Source organism: Barbus barbus (assembly GCF_936440315.1).
Source record: "Barbus barbus genome assembly, chromosome: 14".
Classification (NCBI taxonomy): Eukaryota; Metazoa; Chordata; class Actinopteri; order Cypriniformes; family Cyprinidae; genus Barbus; species Barbus barbus.
Window position 1 is genome coordinate 23,827,269 of NC_136742.1, and position 25,519 is coordinate 23,852,787.

At 36.5% G+C, this 25,519-nt stretch overlaps 1 protein-coding gene across 2 annotated transcripts; it reads right to left on the minus strand.

The window, feature by feature from the left end:
- Positions 1–1,821: 1,821 nt before the first annotated feature.
- Positions 1,822–19,132, minus strand: LOC306880015 (beta-taxilin-like). Of its 2 annotated transcripts, none has more exons than XM_079433280.1 (10): positions 19,021–19,132; positions 16,878–17,181; positions 14,486–14,577; positions 13,819–13,989; positions 9,249–9,443; positions 6,758–6,877; positions 6,059–6,133; positions 4,839–4,931; positions 3,878–3,973; positions 1,822–3,801 (listed from the first exon to the last, which is right to left on the minus strand). In XM_079433280.1, the coding sequence occupies exons 2-10, from the start codon at positions 17,176–17,178 to the stop codon at positions 2,266–2,268; spliced, it is 2,679 nt and encodes an 892-aa protein (XP_079289406.1). In that variant the 5' UTR covers positions 17,179–17,181; positions 19,021–19,132; the 3' UTR covers positions 1,822–2,265. The 2 variants fall into 2 exon arrangements, with proteins under 2 accessions (XP_079289406.1, XP_079289405.1); XM_079433279.1 differs by lacking the exon at positions 6,059–6,133 and adding an exon at positions 6,193–6,267.
- Between the last annotated feature and the right edge of the window lie 6,387 nt (positions 19,133–25,519).

The following is a 25,519-nucleotide window of genomic DNA, read 5'->3' on the forward strand; positions in this document are numbered from 1 at the left end:
AGGAGTTATTGTATGTCAGTGACCAGCATAATTCATCAGCAATCTAACTTATTTTGAAAATCCTTTTATTAGAGGATGCCCAAAATGTAATTTGGGGTTGCTCATACTTTGTAAAAACTTGAAGCACATGTTCTGCTGCATTTGTGCCATCAACATGTATAATTCTTCAAATTGTTTGGCTTATTGAGAAGATGTGTGCTTTTTAGGAGTCTGTGATAATATTGTAATTGTTGTTTTAACGATTTGCGAGCTGAGATTGAGTATCATCCACTTTGCAAAAAAGAAAAAACATTTTAATAATAATATATCATATAGTAATAACACACAAGCAAGAGTGCTGTTTTCCTGAACATCAGCATGTGAGCGCATTCGCAAATGTGATATTAATTTTATAGACCTTATACATCAGAGAAACATGCACACAGTTATCTTAAGAATTATGTCTCTGAACTTCTGTTTTTACGGTAGCTCTATAGCGTCACTAAAGAGTTATTAGCTGGTGAAGTGGATTGTAATGTTTGAAGCAGATGTCATAATGTCGGTAGACTGGGAAGATTTTAAAACACAGCAGTTCATTCAGAAATTCATACGACCTTACCTTCACACTGTAAAAAAAAAACACTGTGGAAGACAGAAATTAATGAGTGCAGCGCTGAAAAGGTGCACGGCTACATAAAATATACACAACAATTCAACAATATTAAGTTAATATTGAAAGAGTTACATTTTAGAAACAAAATTGTCCATATTGAAATTTTTTCTCTTTCGCCAATGCAAATAGTTCCAAAAATAGCTGGAGCAGAACTAATTTGTGGCCTCAGAGCAACACTAATGTTTTGTTCCTGAATGAATCTGTTTTTGAACAAATCGAGTGAGATAACAGTTCAGTCGTTCATTCATAAAGACACTCGTATTCACTTGTACTGAGAATGAGGCAAAAGTGGATGTTTCTGACTTTGTGGGTGTTTTCAAACTAGTGGGTTTTTCTAAATTATGCAATGAAAAGGACCCCCCCCCCCCACTAAACATACCCATCACTATGACGTGAGCCAATCAGGTAACACGGTTGAAAACGCCCCTCTCTATTGGCCTCGCCCACTGATCTGGTAACTCCCATTACTTTCTGGCAGAGACTGCAATCCATTCGGAAGGACTCATCCCTATGCTCTAATCCCTTCAAAGGGTTTACCCTCCAGAGTGAGAGCTTCGAAGGGTTGAAGGGTGTAGGGGACCAAACAACTGTTTCTTTAAGTGCCCTTCTGCATCATCATCCCGTGCCTACATGGTGGTGCTGTCATCATGGAAAGAATCAGCGCAAAGGATCATGGGGGCTGAAGTATCCATCAGATGTTCCCCTCAAAATCCTTCATTCCGAAGGGCCCTTTGAAGTTACCAGTTTTGAGCACTTCGGTTTGGAACGACTCTTCAATATGGTGGCCATGATTGTTTTCACTCCAAAGTGCCCTTTGGAGGGTGATGTATCTAATTTTGAACGCACCATTAGTCACTTGCTTCACTTTTTTATTGAATCAGCCGTTTTGAATGAATGATTCAGTGCATCACTTATTAAATGGATAGTTCACCCAAAAATGGAAATTCTGTCATTCATTGCTCACCCTCATGTCATTCAAAACCTGTAAGATCTTCAGAACACAAATTAAGATATTTTTGATGAATTCTGAGAGCTCTCTGACCCTCCCATAGACAGCAAAGATCCTAACACGATCAAGTCTCAGAAACATAGCAAGGACATTGGTAAAATAATCCACGGGACATCAGTGTTTCAACCGTAATTTTACGAAGCTACGAGAATACCTTTTATGCGCAAAGAAAACAAAAATAATGACTTTATTCAACAATTTGTCTCCTCCGTGTCACCCTATAGCACCATTTTGGAGAGTATCACATACGTACATACATTTTATAGGGTTGTCAAGAGCAGATGTTTATTTGAAGGTACTGAGAAAGTATTACAAGTGAGAAAAAGTCCTTATTACATACAGGAAGCTAGAAATGCATCCTTATAGTAAACTTTCATAAAGGAACGTGTCCTACGACCAGTTTGTCGTCATCTGTATTAACTTATAAAGCAAATTCACACTGCACAGACAGACGCAGACCAACGCCGACCGAGAACAGTAAGCCTCAGTCACTTCTCAGACATACTAACTCATCAACAGCAGCAAGACTTGTCTAAGAACACAAACAAACTGATCTAAAAATGATAAAAATAAAAAACTCCTTTGGTAATGCTACAATAACGGCTTAGCTTTTATTCGGGCCCTTTGCAGAACCTTTCTTCTTGGCTGAAGCTTGTTTTTTAGGCTGGGCTTTGCCGGCCTTTGCTTTTGCCTCTTGGGATTTTGGGGCTTTAGGTTTTGTTGCCGATGCTTTAGTTTCCTCAGAGGCAGCTGCGGCTTTCTCAACGTGCTCCTTTTTGAGGGGCTCTTGTTTGGGCAGTCCTGGTTCAGGTAGCTCAGATTTAACAGCTTCATCTTTGCTATCTTCTTTCAAGACAGGCTTGAGCTGCTCTTCTTTGAGGGGCTCTTGTTTGGGCGGCTCTGGTTCAGGTAGCTCAGGTTTAACAGCTTCATGTTTGCTGTTTTCTTTCAAGACAGGCTTCAGCTGCTCTTCTTTGAGGGGCTCTTGTTTGGGTGGTTCTGGTTTAGGTAGCTCAGGTTTAACAGTATCATCTTTGCTGTTTTCTTTCAAGACAGGCTTGAGCTGCTCTTCTTTGAGGGGCTCTTGTTTGGGCGGCTCTGGTTCAGGTAGCTCAGGTTTAACAGCTTCATCTTTGCTGTCTTCTTTCAAGACAGGCTTGAGCTGCTCTTCTTTGAGGGGCTCTTGTTTGGGCGGCTCTGGTTCAGGTAGCTCAGGTTTAACAGCTTCATGTTTGCTTTTTTCTTTCAAGACAGGCTTCAGCTGCTCTTCTTTGAGGGGCTCTTGTTTGGGTGGTTCTGGTTTAGGTAGCTCAGGTTTAACAGCTTCATCTTTGCTGTCTTCTTTCAAGACAGGCTTGAGCTGCTCTTCTTTGAGGGGCTCTTGTTTGGGCGGCTCTGGTTCAGGTAGCTCAGGTTTAACAGCTTCATGTTTGCTGTTTTCTTTCAAGACAGGCTTCAGCTGCTCTTCTTTGAGGGGCTCTTGTTTGGGTGGTTCTGGTTCAGGTAGCTCAGGTTTAACAGCTTCATCTTTGCTGTCTTCTTTCATGACAAGCTTTGGCTGAGTGGATTCCTGTTCAATCGTCTCATCTGCTTTTGTCGCCTCTTTCTGGCTTGGTTCTTCTTTGGCTGTCTCTTGTTTTCCTGTCTGTTGTTCAGTGATCTCTAGCTCTTGAGGAAGTTTGGATTCTGTCTCAGGTCTGGCAGAGGTGGGTACTAATGGCTTCTCTTCGTTTGCTCTAGCAGCCTCTGGTTTGTTAGACTCAAGTTTGGGAGCCTCAGGAATTGCTGGAATCTTTTCTGCCATCTTCTCTTCTTCACTATCAGATTCTCCAGCATCATCTGTTATGGAACTTACCAAGGAAGCTGCAAACTCCTGCAGACGAATCTGCTCCTCTCGCAGCCTCTTCATCTCTGTGGTCAGCATTGGGTTGGTAGCCAGCTTAGGAAGTTGGACCAGCTCTGTAAGCTCATCCAGCTGGGGCAAGTCCACCACAGGTTCTAGAGTCGCCTTTTCTGAGGACCGTATTTCTTTAATCTTGTCATATAAACTTTTTCTTTCATCCTGCAGTGCTCGGCACAGAGTCTCCAGACGGTCGATTTTCAAAGTGAAGAGTTCAAACTCTTTGGCCTTTTCTGATCTCTGTTGGGGTAGAGTTAATCAGTTAGTAAGTGAAATGCTAATGGTCAAATACTTACAAATTCTGTGTTTAAATTACCTCCTCAATCATTTCAACAAGAGCTTTATTGCAGCTTTCAAACCGTGTCTTCCAGATACTTGACTCCTTTTCCAGCTTTTTCATCTTCTTTGTCATCTATTCAAATAAAAACATGATCAGCATGAGACTTATATTCTTTAAAAAAGACAAAGACATTTTAATTCAAGCTGTTCACTGCAAAAATAAATAAAAATCCTATTCTTAACAAGCGTTTTTGTCTAAATTTACAGTTGAAATATTAAAAAATCCTTGAAGCAAGACACCATTACTGTCTGAAAAGAACATTATATGTGACCCTGGACCACAAAGCCAGTCATAAGGGTCAATATTTCGAAATTGAGATCGAGATATTTGTCCGGGATACAACTTTAAAATCTGGAATCTGAGGGTGCAAAAAAATCTAAATATTGAGAAAATCGCCTTTAAATTTGTCCAAATGAAGTTCTTCGCAATGCATATTACAAATCAAAAATTAAGTTTTGATATATTTACAGTAGGAAATTTACAAAATACCTTCATGGAATTTTTGGCATAAAAGAAAAATATATAATTTTGACCCATTCAATGTATTTTTGGCTATTGTTACAAATATATCCCAGCGACTTAAGACTGGTTTTGTGGTCCAGGGTCACATATAATATATTAAGACTTTTTTCAGAGAATGTAGCTTTATGAGTGTATTTTATCTTAGTGCATCAGCAGATTTGTCACTTATTTTAAGTATAAATAAGTTAAAATCAAGCGGGGAAAAAATCTGACAGTGCAAAGTACACTTTTAAATAAACCTTTTCTGGGAAAAAAGGCTTAATATCTTATGCAGTGTTGCTTCTCAATTAAATTTATCTTGTAGATATTTTCACTTGAAAACAAGTAAGAAAAAAATTAAGAAGTTGTTTTTCACACTTTTTTTTCCTATTAACTCTTGGATCTAGACTGTAAAAGTGTGCATAATACAACAAACCTTATCCATCTCCTGTTTGAAAGTGATGTAGATTTCATTGCTTTTTGCTAGTGTGTTCTGGAACTCATCAAACTTCTGGGAGTACAACACAAGCTGTAAGAAGAGAATTAGAGTTAGCATCATTCAGAAAATCATTGTAAATTAATGCCTAGGAGTACATGAAGAGAAACATGCATGATTATGATGATGATGATGATGATGAAGCTTATCAGCTTGACCTTCCTTTTCAATTATTATATATTGATCTTATTTTGAAAAAAGCAAAAAACAAACAAAAATCTATATTTGTTCTTTGATTTATTTATGAAGAATGAATTAATACATTAATGATTGAATGGATAAATAAATAAATATAATTTTAAGTGTATCCATTCATTTACTTATTCATTCATTCTTCTGTTTACAATATGGATGTAAAGATGAAAGAGTTAATTACAGCTGCACTTTACTCAATCCATCTGCAATTAGTCAAAGCAAATGTTCCATTCAAAAACACAGAGCTTTAAATAAGTGAACACTTTCTGCAATGACTCAGTATGTAATGTGCAAGGCATCGCTTATTATTTATAATAGCAGCAGTGAAACTCATCCAGGTCGTATTTGCTGTTCAGCACTTGTGGCACTTGTGAACTATAATAATTCACTGAAATGATATATTTCTGTCTGTGTTGTCATAATAGAGCCATGAAAGAGAGGAAGCCTTCATACAGCCATCAACATAAATAACTCAAAGAGCTTCATTCTCTTCATTCTCACGTTCATTTCCTTAAAGAATTAATCAGAATCTAGATGATTTATCTGCTCTAAGACAGAATAATATTTCTCAATATGCACCACATTTTGCATTTTGCATGATGCTTTCATTTCTTTTTTTGGAAAACCTCAGTCCTTATTTATTGTAATTGCATAAAAAAGTATTCTTCCAAATGTCTCCTTTTGTGTTCCACTGAACACAGATTTGACAGGTTTGAAACAACTTGAGGGTAAGTAAATGAAGACAGAATTTACACAAAACTGTAAAACTATCCATCTCAGCTGAAATGTATTCAGACAGTGCATTTAGTGCAATTGCACCTAATGGTTATGAATCATCACTGTAAATTGCCTTTTAAATATCGATTGGTTTATGTGGTTTGTCAGACAGCTCAGCGAGAGAAATGCCACAGCTAGAGAGGAGAGAGTGTTGGATTGTGGGTAATGCCACAGCGGTAGATATTCACCTGGGCCTGCATGACAGTGTGCTGCTCTTTCAGCTGTTTAGCTTGTAGTTTCCACTCTGCTGCCTGAGTGAGTAACTGGTTAAACACAAGACACACACACAAACAGGTGAGAGAGACCGAGAACTCGGCATTACCTGTTTCTTCATCTGTAACTCCTGCTCCCTCATTGCGTAGCATTTCTTTGTTTTGTCAATAGCCTCTTTAAGCAACTAACAACATAAATGGTGAGATGTTAACATGCGCAAATTCTAGAGATTCACTGAAACATTTTGATAAACAGGGTCCAAAATGAACAATTTTACCACACTTGAGAAAATGTAAGTTAGTAATGTAGGCTACACATGGACTTAAAAGGACAAAACAAAGATTCGAGATAAACTTTCATTGAAAAAAACATGGACAATTTTCCACTAAGAAGACTTGCAAGTCACAACAGATGTTTTCTTCAGCCGACAGTTTCATTTGAATGACACATTCATCACTTCACTCATCAGGAAATGTCAGATTATCATTCCTACGTTCCTTATAAAATTACCTTTTACAGGCTGATTATTACTTGCATTTGGCACTTGATGATTGTTCATTATAGACCCTGCTTGTAAATAAATTTGTTGTAAGCACATGCAAATGAATTTTCCTGGCCTTCATTTTACTTGAGGCAAATCTGAAGAGCCAGAATAGGAGATCTGTGTGTCTTACATATTCCTTCTCTCTTTTGTGCTTCTCTTCAGCTTGACTGAGGAGCATGTTGGCTTCTTCCAGCTTGGCATCAGACAGTTTCTGCTGTAGATCTCTGTGTTTGAATATCTTCTCTAAACTCTGCATAAAAAATACAAGGAAGCATATTTATTTAGATGTAAAGGGGTCATATCAGACTTTTTAAATTTAATTTAATTTAATTTAATTTAATTTAATTTAATTTAATTTAATTTAATTTAATTTAATTTAATTTATTTATTTTTACAAAGTTATCTGCACCGTGCTCTTTTGTATTTTATTTTGGTGCGTCAATCTTAATTAAATTAATCAATTTGATTTCTTAGCATATAAAACCATGATCTGTACTCACAAAAATAGTCTTCTTTTTAGCATTTTATTTTACATTGATCACCAGTAGGACAAAAAAGAAGACTATTTTTGTGAGTGCGGATCATGGTTTATATTTTAATAGATTTTTCCATTGTCCAAACCACTTGTCCTATTTGGGGTTGCAGGGATGCTGTATTTTATTTTTGTAGTTTGTTTTTTCAGCTTTAGTCATTTCTTGGAACAACATTTAACACAGTACAACATTTGAACATTGAGAATATGTGTTTGTCTCTCTCCTGATACACCACACAGTGTGATTATTCACAAGCAGAACATGTTCCAGGATCAACATCCTTTGTTGTCCTTGGAACAGCTTTTGTATCAATCATCCTTTTACACCTAAAATCAGAGGGCGGTGATTGGTCAATAGGGATGTTGTTCCAGGAACTTGTTCTTCTTGTGTAAATCAAGTTAAGCATGATGCACCTCCCTCATATGATGCATGTCTCTACCGCAGCAAGCAGAGGGCAGTAGAGACACACGACACAATTTAGAGTCAATTTAAATTCTTGGGGTCTGTTTGAGCCCACCACACAGCTGTGTGTGAGCAGTCTCTGTGGTACCCATCAGCGTGACAGATTGAGCTTAACTTCCCCTCACATCAGGCTTGTCATTCCACCGGTCGATCCTCATGTGATTAGATAGAGAATACTAGCGTGTTCTACAAGGTGCTATATTCACTGTCAAACCAGGCATGAATCACTGAGTCAAAGTCAAAAAATACAAGTATCTGCTGTAAATATAGCAGGTTTAGAAAGGGTGAGGGTGTAGTTTCCTCCGCCTCGTGTTGTGAAATTACAGCTCTGGCAGACTTCAGCTCTAAAACGCGCATATGTTTTTATGCATAGTGACTGTAAAACAATTATTGTGTAAACTACCAGTCAGAAGTTTGAAATAATTATTTAATGTCTTTGAAATTCTCTCACCAAGGATGCATTTATTTTATCAAAAATGCTACAAATATTATAGTTAAAAAACATTTTTCTACAGTACAGTATGTAAAATTTATATATTTTTGATAGCAAAGCTGAATTTCCAGCAACCATTATTCTAGTCTTCAGTGTCACATGATCCTTCAGAATTAATTCTATGCTAATACCTTTAATAACTGATAATAATTGAGCAGCAAATCAGCATATTAGAGTGATTTATTTGTTTGATTTCTTCACTCATGGTGCTATATTCTCAATCATAATCTTTACATTCTTGTTTATAACAGTCATTGTTGACTAAACCTAAAACTATTTTTTTTATTAATTTTAAAACATTAAAACTATAAAGATATTTCATTTAGCGTTTACGTTAACTGAAAAAGCTGAAATAAAGTCAAATATAAATATTCAATGAAAAACCTATATATACAAAATATACAAAAATTATGGAAAAACAAAACTAAAATAAAAAAATGGAGTAATGCGGATACATTTTAAAAAAATATATTTAAATAGAAACCAGTTATTATAAATTGTAATAATATTGTAATAATATGTCCCAAAATTACTGTTTTTACTGTATTTTTTTTAAATCAAATAAATGCACCCTTGGTGAGCATTAGAGACTCATGACATATGACATTTAAAAAAATCTTAATTATTCAGAACTTTTGACTGCGAGTTTGAAATAAGTTTGGGACCCCAGTAATGACTCATTAAACGTTTCTGCTGGACCAGAACAAAAAAATCCAATCAGATGCATTATCAAATGAATCACAATCACTTATGGTGCACACTTACTTTTACCAAAATCTAATCTCGACTGTGCCTTGGGGTGCAGCTTTAAATGGATTTGTGACTGAATCGCTTTGACAGATGTGTTAGATATTGTGGTGTTTGAAATCCTCAATTCATTTTGCTGGCTTTCGCTGCACAGGTCTTCGGTCTGCTTCACACCGCAAGCACATATTTATTTTAGGGCCCATATTAACAGGTTACGGTCTTCACACTGCCCACATAAACAGCACAGTGCTGTGCAGCTGAAAATAGAGTTCTGTTGCAGCTGGAGCTCTGCTTATGTGTGGATTTAATGCATTTCAAATCTAGATGTTATGTGTACAGATAGGTCTTATGGATTTCATGTAATGTGTGTGGATTTCCATCAGTACCACTTCTCTCCGCTCATACTGGTCTATGATGGTCTTGAGTTTGCTGGCCAGATCACTGTTCTCTTGGCACAGCTTGTTGTTGCGGTTACTGTGCTGCTCGATCTGATCCTGAATGTCCACTAGCGTGCTCTGGAAATGAGCGGAGATCTCCTTCCGCTTCATTTCATCCTCCCGCAGCCTCTGCAGACTCTCCTCCTGCAGAGAGAAAGAGAGATGGAAACGTGTGGGAAATCTGGGAATATGCAGCCTTAAGTGATAAAAGCAATCTCGATCTAGTATTACGTGAGAGTGTGAGCTGCAGCTATGATTAGATGGGAAAGTCAAATAATGTATTGTGTTTGATAGCATTTTGTGGTAAAAATAACAATGATGGAAATTATATTTTAAACATTTGTGGCAAAAAATGGCTTATTTCATAGTGTGCATTTTATAGCCTAAATACAAACAATTAAACAATATTTTGTATTTGACATCTTGATTCATCACAATTGATATTCATCTTGATTATTTTTTGTTTGTTGGTTCATTCATAACATCTTTAAGAAGACGAATATTAATAATATATTCATAATATTTAATGTTTTATTTCAGTCCTGCTCCTCACTTAAAGTTTCTTGCTGATAACAGTGTTGTCTTTGCTAACTAACACGAAATCTATAAAAAATGTTAATTAAAACAAATCTGAAATATAAATATTAGATGAAAACCTAAACTTAAAAACACTCAAAAATGAGAAATGTTGCATTTTCAACTAACTGAACTGAGCTAAGAGGTACTAAAATAACTAAAACTGATATAAAATGCATTAAAGATAAAAAGAAAACCAATAAAACTTACAAAAGCACATTACTAAACATGAACTTAACTACTTTAAAATGAAAACGAACAAATTCAAAATATTAAACACTACAATAGCATAAAAATAACACTAAAATAACACTGACTGACAAGTAAGTGCACTTTTTTTGATTAAACTTTGTGGCAAAATTAAATAGTAAAACTAATGGACATGTTACAAATTAATATAAATGTACATTTTCATTATTTATTGTGTAAAAAGTATTGATAAATTCATAATAGTTTATGGTTTATAATAGTTTTTAGTTAATTTAAAAACATTAAAATGTATAATTTTGAATAAAAGTAATTTATATAAGTTATAAGTAAGGGACAACCTTTTAGAAGGTTCTTTTTTATTTTATAGATATAGTAGAGAGTGACAAGAAATATACAGAATAAAAGGCATAGACTTGAACCTGAGTTGCCCAAATGAGCACCAGAGCAGGTGTACTAACCACTACTCTAATTGCATTATTTCTACCTTACAATGTCTGAGTGGTGAAGGCTAGTTTATGATCCTATTAATCAAATGTTGTTGATGACGTATTTAGCTCTATGAGATCTATATTTGTGGCACTGAATAAACAATATTATCCTTTTATAGTATCTGGGATCGGATGTGTGAATGCTAAACAGCCCTGCCATCCAATGTGTGCGCTTTGTAAACATGAGCTCCTGTTTCAGAGGCGCCAGCTTCCTGACTCAGCTAATCGTAGGGAATCCAAGCATGGAGTGTTCCTCTCCAGGGCTGAATTTGTTTGCTTGCCTGTGTTTACACATGGCATGAGTCTCAAGCTCCCACCTGAGAAAGGTGAAGCTGTATTACCGCTACGCAAGCTCATCAGGGAGGCGAATCACTCATATAAGCACAAAGGAAATAACCCCAGATTAAATCTAATTTACCGTCCTCATAGCTGAGCCTCGCACCTACACACAGGGCTTAGATGTTCTGCTCTGACCTGCTCATTAATGGCTTCTTGAATAAAATTGATTGGGGAGTGAACAAGGTCAATGCCAGCCTCTAGGGAAGGATAGCATCAACTTCCAAAGACATGCAGAGTTCATATTAGAGCAAGAGTTTAATATCTTCAATTGCCCGGAGGAGAAAAAACAACACAAACGTGATTAGAAAGCTCCTCTGAGTCACCTTACAGACCACAAAAACAGAAAAAAAGTGTGTGTGTGTTTGCATGCTGGGACAGAAACAGCTATCTACAAAGTCCTCCAGCACCTGTTCAGCGAATAGTACAAATGGACCGAAATCAGTCGCTGAGAAAATGGCTCCAGGTGCTTTGCGCAAGATTCATAACATCTTTCATATTATGTACACATTCACCGAATGGAGGTGAAATTGTCTCTTGGAAGCCAACATAATTGTTTGGCAGAGTGAAAGAAATGAGTGGACTGCTATATCCGACAACTGGAAACATTTCAAGTGCTGAATAACAGTTTTGTAAAATGACAAATATGGCAGCTAAATTGAGAGAAGCATTCACAAATTAGGTTGCCGTTTTTAATATTCAGAACGTTTACGTGCATCAAAAACATACAGCACGACCAGTGAAGTCCGATTCCCTTATTAATGACTCTCATGAGACGATTCTTTTTATTGAATCAAAACACATGTGCATAGTGAAGGCATTGATGGGAGAAATTAAGCTTTTTGAAACCCTGAATCATTTGTTGAAACTATGTAAATTCCACGAAAATCATTCAATATAATGACACCTTTTACAAATCACTTGCAAATGTTTCAAGATTATCTATTAAATGTAACCTACAAATAATTCAACACTATTCAATATGACATTCTGTCAAATTTGTGTTATTTTATTTATTAATGCATAATGCTTGTGTGATATTGGGCTGGGCTTGGCACTATTAACTATTTTATTAAATATTGTTCTCCCTTTTGTATTACATACAGATATTAAATAAGAATTAACCTACATTTTAAAACTGATCTTTGGTTCACGACATAGTGTCAAACCATATGAATTTTAAAATGTTTCAATACCAATGAGAGTTGGAACACTGTTTATAAAAATAAAAAAACGTTACCTTTATGCTGTAATATGTAATGGTAATTAATTTTCGAATGCAAACTTGATCATTTTGTGTTCTTGTTTTTGTGTTTTTAGTATATTTGTCATAAGAACACAAAATATTCATGGCACTATTTTGTGGAGTCTGCATACAAAATAAAATGAGTTGTTTTCAGTCGGTCACATGACCTCAACATGTGATCTCAACTGCTAAATGTAAAATAAAACATCTTGTAAGTCTAATAATCTCTTGTACTGTATCTCATGTAACTGAATTTCTTTATACGTGTAAATCATTTTAAGGAGTTGCATAGTTAAATCCATTATGCAGATTTAACCTCAGAATTAGCACAGACAATATGAAAACCTCTGCATATTTTATCTGGGATGTAGATGTAGTCGCTGTCGCATCAACAGAATGGAAGTACAGGAGGCCATGGCCTCTGCAGTGATTTGAGCCAGCGAGACATTCTCTTTGACTTTTGATTTATAAAAAAAGGGCAAATGCCACTGAAGCTCGGTAACACTATCCCTCTTGTCATAGTGACCTGTCAGCAGCGCTTTGAGTCTGAGAATTCAGTGTCTCATCGAGGCAGAGACATAGATTCACTGCAGTAACGTCCCACTGGGCTCAAAAATGCCGTCTCCTCAGAAGGAAGTTAGATGGACTCAATCTCAGCAATCAAAACTCTGACATGGGTAACAGGATAACAGGAAAACAAGTCAGATGCTCAACACTCTCCCACATGTCAAACAAGAAGTTGCTATGAGGTCTGCTATTATGGTCTTACTGTATCTATTTCAGATAAATATACCCCTTAATGGCACATAAAAACAAAACATCGATCGCTGTTCATTGACTGCTTTTCTTTATAAGTGGTTCTTATTTCAGTTTTAGCAGTATTTGAAGTAAGTATTTGATCTGTTATACTTTTTATAGTTTAGTGATAGAAAAATGGCAACATCCCCCATAAATTCAATATATGTAAGTATGAGACAATTTAATTAAGAGTATTATTTTTTGTGTGGTTTTGTGGTCAACTAATTTTTTTTTCTAAAATTAAAAATTTTCTAATTTGTTTTTTTATTAATGTATAATAGTATTTATATATTTATTATTTATATATTGTAATTAATTATGCAGCTGTGAGTTTTTTAATGAAAATTTTGTTGCCGTTTAGAATTTTTATTTAAGTTAACATAGGCTAATGTTCAAAAGTGAGATTGTTTTATGCTTTTAAGGAAGACTTGTTTTCAAAGGCTACATTTGTTTGATACAGTAAAAACAATAAAATTGTGAAATATTATTCCAATTTTAAACTGTAATTTACTGCAGTTTTCAGTGTCAATGAAATATGCTGATTTGTCGCTCATCAAACATTTCGTATTATTTTCAGTGTTGAAATTATAATATTTTTTTGTGGAAGACATGATACTTCTTTTTTTTGAGAGAGAGATTTTTTTTATTAATAGAAACTTAAAAAGAACAGCTGACCCCAAACATTTGAATGGCATAAGAAAATAGGCATGTTTATTTAAAAAAAAATGAACGAATTCAGACAAAATCAATAATGCATGTTTCTCATCATAAATACATAAACATGCCCAAAAAATAAACCTGCCAAGTAATATCATAGTTTAACTTTTCTTTCTCAATCTCTTAAACTGCCAGACAATCTTCTCACCTTCAGTGTCCTGTTATGTCTCTGAAGCTCCCTGCAGAGCATCTCCAGCTTGCTGCGGGCCAGGATGGCACGACTGTGCTCAAACTGAAGCTGATCTCTCTGCTTGACCAGAAGACTCTGTCTCTGCTGAAGCTGCTCCAGCTGTTTCTTCTCAGTCCTGTGTTCCTCCACCTGCCCCATATGCACAAAACAGACACACAGGTGTGATCCATACATCATCTCATATGCCGTCTAAAGCTGCTTTAGATAATGTCTGTCTGCTTGCTCGGACGTCCTCAAGAGGATTTTTCCACATTAACAGAGCCCTTAGATTGTATATTTCTGAGAACAAGATCTGATTTTGGTAGTCTTCTGTCGTATGTTCTTCTCTACATGGCCCTGTCGTTATCTCTGTGTTTTGAAATTGAAGAGAGTGTTGTGGCTTTCTTGTGTGGCATATGGCCTTGTGTTCAGACTCGCTTATTCAGCCCAGGACGTCGAATATTTAGGTCATCGCAATATCAGTGAAACCACTCTTAACATCACACCAGGCTTTCTTTTATTTTCTTTCCGTGTCAATCCAGTTTGTGTTCTATTTGTTTCCTCTTAACTCTCCTCCATGCATTGTTGTTGCCGGTGGTGGAAACTGCTCAGAGAGAGGCGTTCTCTCATGGGTCTGGATACTCACCAGCTCAGTGTATTTCTTCAACACCATTTCCACTTTCTCTTCTGGTGAGCCGAGCTTGTTCAGGCTTTGCAATAAGGATGCGGCCTCTTTACCTACGAGACAAGCGTTTTCCGTTCAGATCACAGAATGAAAAGATAAAGAAGATGAACAGAAGCCCACAAGGGAGAGTTCTGCACTCAAGCTTCAAAATAAATCCACGGGAGAAGTGGTGGAATCACAGCGTGATAGCATTTACAATAAAATGGTTGAGAAGCAAACAAGGCACAAGACATATACTCAGCCTTAAGGGGATAGTTCATCCAGGAATGAATCTCTGTCATTATTTATTCACTCTCTTGTCATTCAAAACCTTATGGTTGTATTTTTGTTCTATATAAATCTCCAAAGAAAGAAAACAAATCTTAAAAAGTACTGTCAAAGTGGTTCATAACACATTTTTGTGCTGTATTCCAAGTCTTCAGAAGTCTTAAGACTGAACCTGAAAGTTTTATTCACTGATCGCTGAAAACCAGAATAATTTGTTCACAAATCAGACTGGTCCAGTTTTTCAGTTCAACTCAATGAGTGCGTTTACATGCACCCTCTTAATGCGATTATGATGAGATTTTGGCAATATTGCGATTAAACTTTACCTCATGTAAACGCACTACTTCGATCTAAATAATGCGATTAAGTCCTTACTCTGATTATTGGAAATAATCGCATTATTCATGTGCATGTAAACATAGTCATTGACTCATTGAGTAATTTGGTTGCAGTAGCTGCCAGCCCAATTTATCTGTGACTATTCTTACACAAAGCTATTTATATGACCTCAGAAGTCTTAAACTATAGTGCATGAGTCATATGGACCACTTTTAAGATATTTTATGATATATTTATGGTACTTTTTTATATGTATGTGTGCTTTTTGAATCGTAAAAGCTCCAACAGCTGTTCGTTGTAATTACATTAAAATGATAGACCAGTACATTATTCATATTTTCTCTTTCTGTGTTCCACAGAGGAAAGTCATACAGGTTTGCAACAACATGAGCTAGTAAATGATGACAGAATTTTCATTCCTGTGTAAAATATTCCTTTAAGACCAGAGTGTGTCAGAAAGCTAAGTCAAGCACTATAGCTGTTTGCATTTGGTGATGATAAAGTGGGCTGATGTAAGTATTCTTTCCTTGAGAATGGAAACTTTCCAAACAGTTGATTACTACACTCATAGCACTTGACCATCCTGCTGATAGAAAAACCCAATCACTGTTTATGACTCCATCTGTGTGATTGAGAGGTGCTACATACGCCATTATTTTTCAAACATAAAACAGCAATGAGTTTTTTTCACTGAAATCTCTGCTCTCTGTGGGTCATTTATCAATATGGATGTCATACGTGTCATTCAATCATACATTACTGTTTAAGATTTTTTTGCTGAAAAGAAATGAATACTGTTGTTTATTTAGGAAGCATAAAACTAATCAAATATGACAGTGAAGACAATGCTACAACAAAATCTATTTCAAATTATTAAGGCTGTTCTTTTAAACTTTCTATTTATAAAAGAATTCCAAAATTGATGTACCATGTATATATCGTTATATATCACGGTAATATTTCCACAAAAATATTAAGCAACACGGTTGTTTTAAACATTTATAGTAATAAATGTTTCTTAGGCACCAAATCGTCATATTATAAAGATTTCTGGAGTAATGGCTGCTGAAAATTCAGCTTTACATCACAGTAATGCATTTTGAAATATATTAAAATTAGTGCTGTCAAACGATTAATCGCAATTAATCGCATCCAAAATAAACGTTTTTGGTAGTATATATGTGTGTGCTGTGTATATTTATTATGTACATATAAATACAAACACATACATATATATATTTATGAAAAATACGTTATGTTTATATGTTAAATATATTTATATCTAATATAAACTATAAGAATATAAATGCGTAAATATTTTACAAATATTTACTGTATGTGTGTGTGTTTATATATACATAATAAATATACACAGTACACATACATATTTTATGTAAACAAGTTTTTTTTATTTTGGATGCAATTAATTGTGATTAATCGTTTGACAGTACTAACTAAAAAAGAAAACAGTTATTTTAAATGACTGTTTTACTGTATTAACTTGACACGGCACATTGTAATTTTTATTATTTATGTGGTTGTCAAACTTAAAATGGCACCAATTTCATAGATTGACCCATATAATTTCTTGACCAATTATTGACTGATTTGGTCATTCTAGGGGCCGTTATATAATGCTCAGCAAAATGAAAATTCTCTTTGTGAGGTTTAGTCTTTTAGTTTCCTGTTTAATCTCAAGACATTTACACTGTTTATCAAACGAACAGAAGAAAGGCCAATTGCTCACCCAGGCCCTTGAGGAGTTTCTTATCAGCTATCTGCTCCTTCTCAGTACTGGCACCAGCTTCTTGTGGGTTGGCCTCTTTATCAGCCTTTGCCTCCTCTTCGTTTTTCTCCTCCTCCTCCTTTCTCTCCTCAGACTCCAGGATGGAGATCTGCTCCTGCATCAGACTGGATGCTGCTCCATACGTGTTGATTATATCCTCTAGCTGCCTGCTGAAATCATCCATGGGGTCCACTGGCTGCTCCTCTGGGCCATTGACTTGTTCATCGGCGTTCTCAGAGGTTTGGTCACTGCCCTCCATCATCTGCTGCAAAAATCAAGTTAAATATATCATAAAAGTGCTTCATAAGAAAGCAGATTGATTAGCAGAGGTAGAACAGCCAATCCCTTGATTACACTCTTGGCTTGACGCTGAAATGAGACTGTTGAAATTAATGAGAAGCGATTATGCATTACTTGTAGAGAGGTTTGTGACTCTGTGAAATCACCAGCCACTAAAATGAAGATGAATGGCTTTTGGCCAGTTTGTGGTATGTTTGCATAAATAGAAGGAATTTATTTTTGAAATGCATGAGATTGTTTGTAAGAAATGTAAATTCAAATTTGGGGAAATGATTAATATATTTGCCTCAGGCAGAAACGAATTGGATAATAATGAAGTGACCTTGAAAAATAAATATTTGCAGAAACTTAAAACTGGAAATTGGAATGTGAAGTGATTTGTCTACATATAGCTACAATAACAATGGCAGATTTAATTAGTTCTATCTATTTGTTTGTCTTGTTTCCATTTTCAAATTATTTATTTTGTGTACTTATACTGTTGTGTACTGATATTTTATTAATAATTATATATATATATATATATATATATGTTTATATTTAGGTCATATATTTTTTGAAAGTGTCTTATGCTCACTAAAGTTGCAGTTATTTCTTCAAAAATATAATAAAAACAGTAATATTGTGAAATATTGTTACAATTTAAAATATATTTTTTTCTATTTTAATATATTTTTACAAATGTAATTTATTCCTGTGATGGCAAGCTGAATTTTTAATAGCCATTACTCCAGTCTTCAGCGTCACATGACCCTTCAGAAATCATTATAATATGGTAATTTTGTGTTCATGAAACTTTTTTTTTATTATTTTTTTTTTATTTTATTTTATTTTATACACACCTGGATGCAGAATATGTAATACTTAAATTTAAATACTTAATGATCTGGTTAGTGGTAGTTACACAGTAAATTTCCTGGTGTTAAATCAACACTGTTCGGTGTATATATGGGAACTGGTTGATTTAACACTGGGGAATTTACTGTGTAGATAAATTCTTGAACATTTTCAGTGCAAGCCATAGAAAAAGAGTTACATCTGATCTCTAAGCTGCCTCCACGTCTGGTGGACATCTGAAGAGAGGCAATGAGTCGATTGTGACACACGAGGCTAGAGGAGGGGGTGCGGAGAAAATAGCACAAATCACAGTGGCAGAGTATCAGTGAGCCTCTAAATCTGATGCGTCACAGATAGCGCCAGGCCTGAAGCCCTTCAGCTCTACACAGCTGATTTCATGTGGAATGAACTCTGAGATTCCAGAGGCTGTTTATGTCCCAGCTCTGTTGCTTATCAGGTTAAAATAAAAGCCCCCATTCCAACCCCATGTGCATGTATCCACCCCTCCTCCTCTCCCATCACCCCTCCTCCTTCAGCAACATGGCACCTGTTGTGAAGCCACACGCTATTTTTGGACCCTCTAAATATGGACAAGCTATTTCTTAGTCTAGCCACGTACACTCTGATGTCAATGGTGGCAGTTTTACGCAAAGTGGAAAAAACAATTACTATTCTAAACATCGGTTTACATCTAAATAACAGACTAAGAGTGAAGCACATAAGACTAACTTTAGGACAAATTAGGAAATTTACTACAAATTTGAACTTAAAACAACAGAATTATTGCATTGGAATTAGCTTTGTCTTCATATTACTTACTCATAATAATGAAACCACACTCTAATGACTGAAACAAAACACATAGTCAAAGAAATCCAACCAACTCAAATGCTTCTCAAAGACACACTGGCGACATTCAGCTCAACATCGAATAAAGTTAAATAAAATAGTACAACTCAAGACTTACCCCACACGCGTCTGTTTAGGTTCGAATAGAAAAGGAGGACAATGAACCAGTCAGTCCACAGTTTTTTCAGAGTGAAAGAGAGAAGTGAGGAGGGTCCAAAAGGACTCAAGACAACAGCTGACAGCACAAGCCCCTCAAAATAACCTCCAGTGGAACACCAATGGAAGCGTTGTCCAAACACTCTGAATGAATCGGCCTGTCGAGATCTTTCTACTCAGGCTTTTCAGGAAGACAGCTGAGGAGCTAATTTTGTAGTATCCTTTGAAAGGCTTCAGACTTATCACAGATAGTTATCATAGATCTACTCCAAAATTCATTCTGGTTTAGCACTGATAGTTAGTTAGAAGTAAGAAAAAAAAAAAAAAAAGTTCATAGTTTTTTTTTTACCCACCTGTAAAGCCTGATATATTTTTAATGGAACAGTTTGCTGAACGGTTCTGAACCTTTAGACAAAATATGATAGAAAATCTAAATAAAGTTTCCATATGTGTTCTTTGTTAAGTATGATATATTGAGAATATGAAGGAGGGTAAAAAAAAATCTCTGTTTTATTCAGAGGCCCAATTTGAGCAACAATCTGCAATTTGGTTGCTGACATAAATATTGCCAAAAATGAATGAAAATTGAAATTATGATAGCTTGTAATATAATCAATGAGATATTAATAACAGTATAGCAGACTACTTAAAATACATGTAAATATCAGTTGTCACTCTATATCTCCTAATAATGGTCCGGTTTCACAAACGGGCCTTAGCTTAAGCCAGGACTAAGCCTTAGTTAAATTAAGATATTTAAGCAACTTTTACAAAACTGCCTTGGAAGAAAACATTAAGGTGTGCATCTTGACACAGAACAATGACACTGACCTATTTTAAGATATGTCAGAGCAAGATATTTTCATTTGAGACAGCTCAAACATGCATTTGGAACTAGCTTAAGCCTTGTCTGTGAAACCGGGGGTATATGTCTTAGAATTTTATGGGCTTAGTTTTATGATCAAAGGTCTGTAGTGATATTGTGGAGAGCAAAATATAGGAATGAAAGTGGTGTGTGGCCAAGTATGGTGACCCATACTCAGAATTTGTGCTCTGCATTTAACCCATCCAAGTGTACACACAGTAGTGAACATACACCTAGTGCAGTGGGCAACCAACACTGCGGCGCCCAGGGAGCAGTTGGGGGTTCGGTGCCTTGCTCAAGGGTCTCATCTCAGTCATGGTATTCACTCCCCTGCCTACAATCCCTGCCGGACCTGAGATTCGAACCCACAACCTTCAGGTTACAAGTCCAACTCTCTATCCATTAGGCACAACTGCCCCCACCATATATAATGAAATGCAATGACTATGATTTAGAGAAATACAAATAAATGGTCCTCAAAAGCATAATTTAAATTTAATTACATTTTAAAATTATTTTTCTAAAAAGTCATGTATGGATAATTAAGTAAACTTAAGTTGCTTAAGTCCAGTAAATGTTCATCTTAAAATATTGCTAACAGTATAGAAGTTATTCTTATGTTTACTTTATAAAAGACTAAAGATTTCACAGCAAAATCACACATGTACTGCAACCTGAAGGTGACAGAAGGTGTAGTAGATTGTGTAAAACAGTTTTTTTTATTTTTTTTATTTAGACCTCTTAGAAATTTGCATACTAAATATGATACACTTGGCTTTATAGGGTTAACATGCAAATCTGGGCAGCTCTCAGAGTTATTGATTTGTGTACTGAATGCCTGAGGACCAATTTCTTGTAACAATCTGCTTAGTATTGGGTTTTCACATCTCCTGTTAGCATTTATTATCACATTTGTCCACCATAATTCCAGTCAATTGCACTCTAATCACTTCAAATCATGCAAATGGAGAATTGTGAAGTGATTAGCATCTGCAGTGCAACTCACACCATAACAGCGTTTTTGTAGGCACATTTCTAAATATTTAAAAATATTTGGCATGCAACTGTGAAACACGGCCACCCACCCATTCATCAAACAATATCATGGGGTCTTTAATGTGTGACCTATGTAGTGCGGTTTTACACACTGATATTAGCAATTCTGGCATCGGAATCATTACTTTGCTATTTGCAATAGCTCTTACCAAATGCAATGAGTCTAAAGTGTTTCAGGGTCATGTTAAGGATTTGTAAAGAGTGGTGGGTGATAGACTTTACCGCGGGTCGTCTCTCTGATAATCCACACCCTCTTTGGCTGTTATTAGGGAATGTTTTTAATCACCAGAAAAAAGTGATTCTGACATTGGCTTCAGGCTTAATTATTTCTCTCAACCCCTGCATCTCAATTAATGATTTTAACGTCCTTGTTCTTTCAGAGTCTCTTGCTTTGGTGTTTTGATAAATGTCTCTTTAACCTTGAGTCATGTTTCGCAGCAACTGTGAGCATGTTACACTGCCGGCGAGGCAAGGACTTGACCAATGTTTCTGACTTGTAAATTTTGAGGTAATAGGCATAGACGAACTGGTAAGAATGAGCGATACTTCTCCAAACTGATAATTTCCTGTTTTCCATGGCATAGGACTCTTTTGACAAAGTCACAACAGAATCTCGCTCGTGTTTTTTTTTTTGGCTTGAGAGCTCTTCTAAATGTGCTTCTGACTCATGCAGTCAAATTAAGTCAGATTTGTCCACGTCTCCTCCTGCCTCGCTCTCCTTTCTCTCCAGGTGCTGTCAAAAGCACTTTGATCCTTGGACTGTGTTGCAGAGACAGGGATGTCCATATTTCCTGTATATAATTTGTTCTGTCACACATTGTATTTAGTGGTTGATAATGAGGCTTGCTATATTCTAAAATTTTTGCAATTTGTCATTTTTAAATGGCAGACTTGTTGTTAAAGATGATAGCAGATGGTGAAAAATTCAAATGAGATGGTTATTTGAATCACATTTACCTTTCTTAATTGTCACAAAATTATTATTTTTTCCTTTTCTCCCACTAAAAATATCTAAATATATTTTAAATAAAGAGGAATTTACTTGAGAAGAAAGCTTGCATAATATATTAAGTTTTTTTTTTTTTTTAGATATATAACTAATTAGGTTACCCCATTGGGACAAAAGAGCAACATCAGTTTGTCAGTGGAAAAAAAAACTATAATTTAAGTCTTAGTGCTTTATGAAATTATGATTTTATCTGTGTTAATAACAAAGTTAAACCCTTTGACAATTTTAAAAAATATGTATTACATTAAAAATTGTATTATATTTATTAATTTTGTTTCCTGTAAGGAAAACAAGACATGAATACTCACTGATACACATAGTAATACTATTGATTCAAGTAATTCTTTTTTACCTGTGTATTATTTTTTGACATTTAAACAAACAAAATCAGCATTTCAAGGAATACCAATGGAAATGAAATACAGATCTCTCTGAGGTATGTGAATATCGTATTTTTTAGGTTGTGTTTTATTCACAGGCCAGAAATGGAGCAGCATTTGATGGGGAGATTTGTCACACATGCATGCAGCATAAGCTAACAGAGAGGATTTCTCCTCACGCTCTCAAGAAGACACAATCCAGCAGCTCTCCTGACATTGTATGTCACTGACTTGTTTGTAGGCTACAGTATCTCCTTACAATGCAGGCTGGAGGAGGTGTCTAGATTCACAGTAATAGAGGCTGGAAAGAGCAGGGGGCTCAGAGCTGACTGTTAGGGATGAGCACAACCAACATTCCCACAGTGAAGGCAATTATAACAGTCAACATCCCTCTGTGTTGACTTTAATGCAATTTGCACCCAGTCCAAGAGGGATGCGGTAATGTACAAACAACAGATCTTGCCATTTTATTACTTATAAACTGAAATTTAATAACTTATGGGTATTTGAAGTTTCAGTTATGTTTCATTTAAGTGTTATAGTAGTTAGATTCGATGCTTGAATTAGCGTTTCAAGAGCGTTTAGGTAGGGTGACCATACGTCCTCTTTTCCCCGGACATGTTCTCTTTTTGGACCTACATTTTTTTTTTCTAAATTTCTAAATCGCCCAAAATGTCCGGGATTTGGCTTTTGCTTTCTACATCGCCATTCATTGTGTGCGTTTTTGTATTAAAGTGCGGGACTGTTTTCTGAATTTTTGACCATTACCGCTCCTGCAAACATTCATATATTGCATATAATTTTCGAGCACCAGGAAGATGCTATTAATATGCAGAGTATTTAAATCACTTTGTCTTTGGATGCAGCTTGTGTTGGATGCAGGGTTGCCAAATTCACATTTTTTGCACGGAATTGGGCTGACTTACCTTTCTAAAAAGAACAGTAGAAGGCCAATAGAAACCATCACAGAAGGTCCAATGGTTTCCATTAAAATACCATTATAAACCATTAGCTTTTTTCCAGTAAAACCATTACAAAATTCCTTTTTGTAGTGTGTTTTGGGCATTTTTCCAATAGGATTTAACATCCCACCAATAGAATCCATCACATACCAGTAGACGACACCATGTGACTGCGTGTTTTGAGTTTGAGCTCCATCAAGTTGATTCTTTATCGTCTATTTTCTATCTTAAAAACTATTTTATACACTATCATTTTCGTTTCTAAAACGTGTGAATATATCCCCTATAGCATTCTAAAACAAAACCAATCAGAGCGCCTTGTTATCACTAGTTTTATTTAGATTTCTCGAGTATGCTATTAGCTTATAGCCCGTTAGCATCATCAGCGTGGCTGCCGCTAATCTCGCTTAGATTGCTAATACTCTATTCACACACATTACCATTGTTTCACTGTTACTTGCTTAAATGGTGGATTTGTGTCTACCTTTGAGTGCAGGTGAGGACACATTCGAGCTGCATTCGGTGCAGCTGGCCATAGAGAAGCAGATCTGCGACCTGGTGGAGAAGCAGGCCCAGCTGAGAGAGCGGAGAAACATCCTGGGTTGACGCTCACAAGTCCGGGGTAAGTATACAGCACGCTGGTAACACTCCCACCACCTCTACTCCGTGTGTTTCTCTGCACAGACCCTGTGCACCCAGGACGCGATCTTCCCAGATGTCCTTCACTCCGGCGCCGGGATGCCACGGACCCTGGGTGCACCAGCAGCGGAAGACGCGAGCCAGTCCCCGGGCGACGACCTCTCCCCCTCCGCCGCCTCCTGTCTTCGAGATCTCCGCCCGGAACCGTTTCGCTCCCCTCCGTGAGACAGAACGCGGCGCTGTGATCGTCGGAGTCTCCATCGTCCGGCACGTCCGTGCTACGTTAGCTGAAGGTAAAGTGCACACTCACTGTTTCCCCGGTGCTCGTGTTCTCGATGTTTCTGCGCAGATACCTGCGATCCTGAAGGGCGATGAGAGCATCGGTGCTGTCGTGCTGCACGTGGGGGTTAACGACACCAAGCTGCAGCAGACGGAGACACTGAAGAGGGACTTCAGGAGTCTGATCGAGACGGTACGCAGCACATCGCCCGCGACAACGATCATCGTGTCAGGACCGCTTCCCACGTATCGATGAGGACACGAAAGGTTCAGTAGACTTTTTGCTTTAACGAATGGTTATTGTCAAGGTGTAAAGAACAGAAACTGCTCTTTGTTAATAATTGGAATATTTTCTGGAAGCATCCTAGGCTTTTCCGTGCTGATGGCCTGCACCCCAGCAGAGTCGGAGCGGAACTCCTGTCGGGCAACATCTCCAGGACGCTACGCTCCATCTGACTAGTAAGCCAATTCTCAAATAACTGCTATGATGACTTTTGATCTACCCACTTAAAAGATAGAAGTACTTGCGTTGTCCAATCTATACAGACTGTGTCTGTTCCCCGAATAGCGAGGTCAAAATATAAATTTAATGCAGGATCTAGAAAAAATCTGATCGTGATTAAACCAGAAAAACGCAAAATAAATGAACATGTCACCGGGCCCACTCATCGTTTTAATCATACGCTAGATTTAATTATATCGCATGGAATTGATCTTACCGATATAGATATCATACCTCAAAGTGATGATGTTACTGATCATTTCCTTGTATCGTGCATGCTGCGTATTACTGATATTAATTATATGGCTCCGCGTTATCGTCCGGGCAGAACTATTGTTCCAGCCACCAAAGACAGATTCACAAATAACCTGCCTGATTTATCTCAACTGCTCTGTGTACCCATAAATACACATGAACTAGACGAAATGTCTAGCAACATGGGCACTATCTTCTCTAATACATTAGAAGCTGTTGCCCCCCTCAAATTGAAAAAGGTTAGAGAAAAACGTACTGCGCCATGGTACAACAGTTATACCCATTCTTTCAAGAAAGAAACTCGTAATCTTGAGCGCAAATGGAGAAAAAATAACTTAGAAGTTTTTAGAATTGCGTGGAAAAACAGTATGTCCAGCTATAGACAGGCTCTAAAAGCTGCCAGAGCAGAGCATATCTGCAAACTCATAGATAACAACCAAAACAATCCGAGGTTCTTATTTATCACAGTGGCTAGATTAACAAATATACACACGCCACCCGATCTAAATATTCC

What these genes read in the sequence shown, in the direction of transcription:
- LOC306880015 (XM_079433280.1), bottom strand. Translation starts at nt 17,178, where the DNA reads ATGATGGAGGGCAGTGACCAAACCTCTGAGAACGCCGATGAACAAGTC. An exon ending in AGTATGAGCGGAGAGAAGTG is followed by an intron (nt 6,878 to 9,248) that starts GTACTGATGGAA and finishes TTTTTTATGCAG; the next exon opens with AGTTTAGAGAAGATATTCAA. An exon ending in TCAAACAGGAGATGGATAAG is followed by an intron (nt 3,974 to 4,838) that starts GTTTGTTGTATT and finishes TTATTTGAATAG; the next exon opens with ATGACAAAGAAGATGAAAAA.